This window comes from Coptis chinensis, chromosome 2 (genome assembly GCF_015680905.1).
Source record: "Coptis chinensis isolate HL-2020 chromosome 2, ASM1568090v1, whole genome shotgun sequence".
Lineage (NCBI taxonomy): Eukaryota > Viridiplantae > Streptophyta > Magnoliopsida > Ranunculales > Ranunculaceae > Coptis > Coptis chinensis.
In genome coordinates this window covers 26,695,564-26,702,856 of record NC_141457.1, presented here as the reverse complement: position 1 = coordinate 26,702,856, position 7,293 = coordinate 26,695,564, and the positions used below count along the sequence as shown (strand labels likewise).

Genomic DNA, 7,293 nt, shown 5'->3' with positions numbered 1-7,293 from the left:
ACATATTGGAATATAAGACAGATCCACCGGTCGGATATCTATCGAGGCTTTCATTAGCCAGACTGGTTGTAGTTGAAACTATAGTAGAACACTGCAGTGTGCAATCACACTATTTTGCTTAGATGGAGTTTTATCCATTACCTGATTGACTTGAAATTTAATCTATAAGGTTATCATACATAGTGGTGTGATATATTTGAATGGTAGACAGATCCAACGGTTGGTTATCTGTCGATGTAGTATAGAAAGACAATCCTATTTATATTTGTTAAGTTGTAATGGAAACTGTTAGGTGTTTAACTTAAGGATTTTATATAGTATTTGTAGCCTACTTTTAGACTGTGGTTTTATTTGGAACCGACATGGTTCATAAGATCGTTTTTGGAGAATCAAAAGTAGAGAAATATCCATTTTTGAGTTTTTGGATTTTAAGGTTCGTAGTGTATCTCTGGGTATGAAACTTTACGTATATGATTGTGGGAGTATTTAAAACTGATTGTGTGTGATTCTATATAGTATAAATTGTTGTTTTCTTTAAAAGTACATACAAGGATATTGATATTTATTGGTTAAGAGCTACGTAAGGCTTAATTCTAATCTTGAAAGATTGGATACGTAGGCAACTTTATGTAAAGGTGCATCCACCATATTATATATTATATATTAGTTTTAGTGATAACTATATGTGTACAATGTTAGTATTAAATTGTGTACGTGATAGTGGTTATTTTAAAAAAAAAAAAAAAAGGTATTCATTGAATGTGTCATGAATGACATGTTGGTGTTATGATGGGTATTCCTTGAATGTGGCGGGAATGACCCAAGGTATTCATGAAATGTGTCATGAATGACCTGTTAATATAAGGATAAGTGGTATTCCCTAATATGCAGGACGAACCATGTGGTATCAATTAGGATTCCATATATTAAATGGATGTTTTGATTATGAATGGAAATTTGTCTAGTTGAGATAAATCATTTTATTGTGATGTTTAACTCTGTTTTTGCAGGAGGGTAGGATCCGTTAATCTTGTATGCATGGACGTAAATATCCTACCCTAAGACGACGTGCTGGCATGTAAAGGTAAATTGTATCAAACTCATATTTAAATAAGTTATTATATGTGCATTTAATAAGTGGAAGGTAAGTCATATTTATATTTTGAGTTAATTTGGAAAATGGAAATGATGAGTACTGTTATATAAGTTTTTTGGAAATGTATATTGGGATTGAAATCTTATATGGGAAGAAACTACATGTCGTTTTGAGAAAACGGAACTAACTTGTCTTCCAAGTTGAAATTATTGTAATATTTTTATTTGTGAATGAAGAGTTGTTCCTTTTGGTTTCATTTGATTTTGGTTTTTTTTATATCGTGTTTGATAACCTACAGGGTATTAGGTTTTTGTTTCATCATGGCTTTCCAGATTATTAAATATCATTGTTTTTTTTATTGTCTGGAAATTTGGTGTGTGACAGTAGTTGTAGTTACCAAGAACAAAACTTTCGTTAAATATATCACGATATCGGAGATATATAAATTGAGAAATGAGATACGTATATGCGATATGGATATATGCCACATACTAGTGCCGAATATTGAACCAAGCAATATATATCCCATTTTTATATATATATATCCCGAGAGAGAGAGAGAGAGAGAGAGAGAGAGAGAGAGAGAGAGAGAGAGAGAGAGAGAGAGAGAGAGAGAGAGAGAGAGAGAGAGAGAGTTTCTCTAAAAAGTAGCTACTTAAGTTAACTAAAAATATGTACGTTAGTACAACTTCACGTAGAAAATAAATTCAATCATAAATATTTATGGATATGATATACTGAAATTGTTGTAATGTGGTGTGTAACTTCAAAGAGTATTGTAAGAAGTGAGATTCATCCTAAATTGTTTAGAGTTTGAGTGTAGGAGTTGTAAAGAAGAAAGGTAGACTCTTGGTATAGATTGATTGGTTTTAAGCTAATGAAAATATGAAAGCTTAGCTGTTGATATTGAAATGACATGAAAACATTGAAAGAAAGATAAGATTGAAGATTGAAATAAGAACAAGTAAACAACAAGATTTAAATAAAAGGAAATGAAAGACAATAAAATAAAGGACTTGAATTGAAAAACTAGACAAGAAATTAAACAAACCAAATGGTTTGGACCCTAATACAATGGATGCATTCTCTCTCCCTAGCTTTTAGCTTATATACCCCTACTTTTGTCTTTTACAGATTTGTCATTCTCCATTACAAATGAGACACCTCAAACTTCACTTTTGTTTTTGCTTTTTCTTTTCCTTTTTGATTTATTCTTGACCAAGGTAGGTTTTGGGAGAATGTCATATTTTGAGATAAGGGCCTCCATTTCTGGTCTTCTGAGTTAAGGACTTTGACCGTTGACTTTGACTTTTTCAGCATATTTCCATAGCAGCTCCTAGTCTCCATAATAAGCGTGATTAAGGCTCCTTTTGGTGCTAAGACCTGGATTTTATGATAAAGTGGTCTGAAATACTCCATAACCTGAAAAATGCAATAAAAGTTATGAGTTGTCTTTTTGTTAAGCATAAGAAAGGCTGTAAGGCAGCAATATAAGGGTAATAAAATGTACATTTGGGAGCTGATCATATACTCAATATTAAGATCATCTCTACAAAATTTCATCTCATTTGGAAATCTCTAATATTGGCAAAAAATGATTGCAAAAACTCGACATTTCTGGACTGTTAGATTTCTTTTTAAAGATAACAACAATTTTTATTTATGTTAGACATTTCCAAATGAGTTGAAATTTTGTGGAGATGATCTTTATAGTGAGAGCATCTCCAATGGGGGGTGGAAATTGAACAAAGTGTAAAGTTTACACCTTAAATATCAAAAATCTCTTTCCAATGGGGGTGTAAAGTGCGGGTAATAAGCTATGAGTTAATAGGGGGAGTGGGGAATTCCCCATCCGGCTATTAGTTGATAAACATCTCGGACGTCACTTTAACTAACGTCTGAACAAATAAACTTTCGGACGTCACTTAAAGTAACGTTTGATCCGTTGTAACCCATACGTCACTTAAAGTGACGTCCCATATTAATTCAAACACATACGTCACTTAAAGTGACGTTCCTGGTTGTAACGGGCAAAAACAACTTTTTCTCGGTTTCATCTCTTAAAATCACGAATTTCAACCTCTTAAATCACTATAAATCAATTTTATATCCATTCTTTTTCATTATACTTCACTCTCATACTCTTAAGATTCATTCTTCTTTTTTCTTGTCAATGGATTCTCAACTTCAAGACGAAATTTCTACAACACCCGCCAATGGAAAAAAAAGAAACCGCTTATCAAATTTCACTATTGATGAAGATGTCAAACTTTGTGAAAGTTGGATAACAATTGGAGAAGATGGGATTGTAGGTATGGGTCAAACTTCGGGTAATTATTGGCAACGAATAACAAATGAGTTCAAATTGAGCAATCCCGGCACTCCACGCACATTAGAATCAATCAAAGCGCGTTGGCAAATGATTAACAAGAGTGTGAGCAAATTTGTTGGTTATATGGCGCAAGTGGAGAACAATCGTCGTAGTGGAACTACTATTCAAGATATGGTTAGTCAAAATTTGTATCTACAATTTTTTTTAAATGATAAACTTAATGATATTTTTCTTTTTAACTTTTCTAACTTTTTTTTTTTTTTTTGTAAGATGGCACGAGGAAGGGTATTTTACCAAGAAAAAGAAGGAAGTGCTTTTGCTTATGACCATTGCTATCTTATTTTAAAAGACACTCCCAAATGGCATAGGTCAATGGAAACAAAGACAAAACCAAAAGCTTATTCGAAGAAAATTCATGGTGAGGGGTCAACGAATGTTAATGATTCGCAAACTCCAATTTGTTTAGATGAAGATGTTAATGCGTCTACTATGACAACTAATGATCTTACACGACCGGATGGCGTGAAGAAGCAAAAAGAGAGAAAAAAGAGAGCTAGTGAAGCGGCAAAAGTGGTGGAGGGGTTTGTTAACCGTGTTGAGGTGAGGATGGAAAAACAAGACAAATTATTGGAAACACAACTTCAATCTAAGGATCTTGATCGAGAGTTGAAGAACAAAAAAATTGAAGCTATGGAAAGAAGAGAAGAAGCTAAAATTATGGCTATGGATCTTTCCGTTCTTCCGGATTTTCGACGTGAATATTTTGAAGCAAAACAAGCCGAGATTTACAAAAAGTGGAAAGAAGGCAATTGAACAAATGAGGGATAGTTTAAGCTAAGATGTAATATTTATTTATTCTAATATTTGTTATTAATGTGTTGGATTATGGTTTACTTTAATTATAATGAATTTTAGCATATGATTTATCTCCTTAATCTTACTTTGATTGTTTGATCACCCCTGAAACAGTTTTTGAGGGTTGGATAAAGATAACCCTCTCGAGTAAAGTGAAAAAAATACACACACACACACTGACAGACATGTCAGTAAGGACATAGGCAAGGACAATGGCATGCATCTCACAGTTGGATCAAACTCAAAAAGTGCATGCTCAACCTAAGCCTCATGCTGCTATTTAATCTGAAAATTGTAGAGACATGTTAAAAATGAGCAACAAGATACCTAGAGAGACCGATATGGCAGCTCGGTAGGTTTACGTAAATGTCTACGTAACAAGATGATTGATAAAGTAGTGTGTTGGGGGAGAAATAAAGTAGTCTAAGCTTGTACAATAGTGTGTTGGGGGAGAAATAAAGTAGTCTAAGCTTGTACAATAGTGTGTTGGGGGAGAAAATGTGAATCAGGGCCCAGGGTAACAAGAAAAGGCACAAGTTGGAGTGATTCAAATAACATAGGCACATAGCGGCACAAGTTAGAGCTATTCATAACATAGCCAGATTATCATGAAGCAGGATAGCTTCCCCAGATTGTATGATAAAAATGAACGTATTAAAATGAAGAACAATGCTATAACTAGATTGCTGTTTTGCTACATGAATAATAACTTGTAAGTTGTAACACACAAAGTAGTAACCTGAAACTCATAGGCTTCATAGCTCGCCATAAATCTTGACTATTCATACAACTTGCAGGACAAATATAACTCAAAGCAGTGTGAACATCACTATCTATATCATAAACACATGAAGTTTATCAAAAGAAATCTCAGCACACACAAATTAGGATCCTTTAATGAGGAATACATAGTAATGACCAATACTAAAACAATGAAGCCAGTAGCAACCAGATGACAAGTAATATTTATTCATAAATCCATGGGTGAAGGCTGCTCTGCCAGTTAACAGTTCCATCGGGGAACCACAATGCAATTTCCTTCCTTGCACTTTCAGCTGAGTCACTACCATGAATAACATTCCTGCATGAACAAAAAGAATTAAATATCACACATATTGCACACCATTCACCATGAACAGTTCAAGTACAATGTAGCATGTGTATCAAACCTAAGCATTTGAGCGATTGTGCAAGGGACTGCAGCACAGCCTGCCTCCACTAAATCAGATGTGAGTTTTAATATGTACAAGCCTCATGTATGTGTGATGCGCGAATTATGAAGTAAGAAATTATGCAATTAAAAAAACGAGGAATGCTTGCGGAGCTCGTCATTTAAGTGATGGGTATATGGAAAAAAAAAAAAAAAAAAAAATTAGTTACATACTAAATTATCAACTCATATTCGACCCTACAATAACCCCCGCAAAGGCAAAAATATTGACCGGGTCGTCTTTTTGATGATTTCATTCCAACTATATTCTGATTGGTACACATATTCAGTGTGTGCATTCCCCATTACAGCATTACGTGTGCACACTGATTGTGCAAACAAATCTTGACATGCAAAAATAACAAGAGAGACTAACATAACCCGGATATATGTGTGCACCTCAAGATGTATGCATACAAATTGTTCGGAAATGGGATCTTAACATCTATACAAGGCTAGAAGCTCATTTGTTGTGAATGTTTCTCTATCTACACATTAGCTACAATTAAATCTTGATGTTTTAGAATTTCTACAGGCAATTGCTTAAGTCAAATAGTTACGAGCAACCACCATGAGATTTTTAGTTAAGAGCAACCACCATGATGTTTTCGTTGCTAATTAATCATCACACAACATCTTCATGAAATTCTGCAAACTCCGTGATTCCCTCAAAATTTTCAAGTATCACTTTCCAAACATTTTCCGACAAAGACTGCATTTATAAAAATATCTAGAGGTTCTCCCTATACTTTCTAGGTATTCAAAATTTCAAACCCATCCATCTGTTTTAAAATCCATCATACCAAACACACGACTCAATATCCAAGACTTTAATGAAAGCTACATGCGGAATAACCCTCCCAACAGCCAAGTGCATAGAGGACTTCAAGCTACATGATAGAACTTCTCCAAATTATAGTTACTTGTTTGAAATGGGAATTTATCATTCAGACTATATGCACGGCTTTCTCACCTTCTACTAAAATGGATTTTTTAATCAACGCAATATACAATGACCAAAACTGGTTTAAAGTTACCCCTGAACAATACACAATATACACTCATCACACACAATCTGTAGCAGAAAGCGTAAAAGCGACATAGAGAGTTTGTTAAGTTAAAGTGTGACACAGGAAAACACAATATGAACTTCGGTTTTACTAGGAGACAGCAACAATAGGAAATGTGTGACACGGGAAAACACAAATATCGAGAGTAGATCTGCAATTGCGGAAATAAAAAACCTAATCTACAATAATGTAAAAGGCACGGAAATCTAAAATGGATCTAGAGGGGACCAACAAACTTTAATAGAGGACCATATAAATATAGATTAATACAAAGACATCAACCATATGTCCTTACGAAGTGGCCAACACCACGCACAACAAAGGGTATATATGAGCCACCACTATAATGAGGTTGTCTCTTACCTAGGTACTTGATGATATACTTAACCTCTCTTTCTCGTTCTCAACCCTTGTGCGCAATGACGACAACAAGTGTCTTATTGAGATTGGTCACTTTTCCGCATTTCATCAAGTTTGATTGGCAGTTTATCCTAAATGTTCAACTTTCCACCATCTGTTTGCCATTTGTTTCCCCCACCTTGGTGTTAGCTGAGTTTTTCACAAAGTTACACACCATTGCACCTTTGGACTTTAACTTAACAAACTCTCTATGCTGCTTTCTGCTACAGATTGTGTGTGATGAGTGTATATTGTGTATTATATTCAACTAACCAATATAACAGTCTCCATAGTTCAGTATATTGTCAAAATTGCTTTAAAGTTTGAACAC

At 34.3% G+C, this 7,293-nt stretch overlaps 1 protein-coding gene across 1 annotated transcript; it reads left to right on the top strand.

Moving 5' to 3' along the window:
* The first annotated feature begins 3,269 nt into the window (after positions 1 to 3,269).
* LOC147515571 (glutathione S-transferase T2-like) lies at positions 3,270 to 4,246 on the top strand. Its single transcript, XM_086592970.1, has 2 exons — positions 3,270 to 3,602; positions 3,699 to 4,246. Exons 1-2 carry the CDS (start codon positions 3,270 to 3,272, stop codon positions 4,239 to 4,241), a joined length of 876 nt encoding a protein of 291 aa, XP_086449096.1. The 3' UTR covers positions 4,242 to 4,246.
* Positions 4,247 to 7,293: the final 3,047 nt, after the last annotated feature.

Coding starts and splice junctions, on each gene's coding strand:
- LOC147515571 (XM_086592970.1), top strand. CDS start 3,270: ATGGATTCTCAACTTCAAGACGAAATTTCTACAACACCCGCCAATGGA. Junction 3,603..3,698: donor GAACTACTATTCAAGATATG/GTTAGTCAAAAT, acceptor TTTTTTTGTAAG/ATGGCACGAGGAAGGGTATT.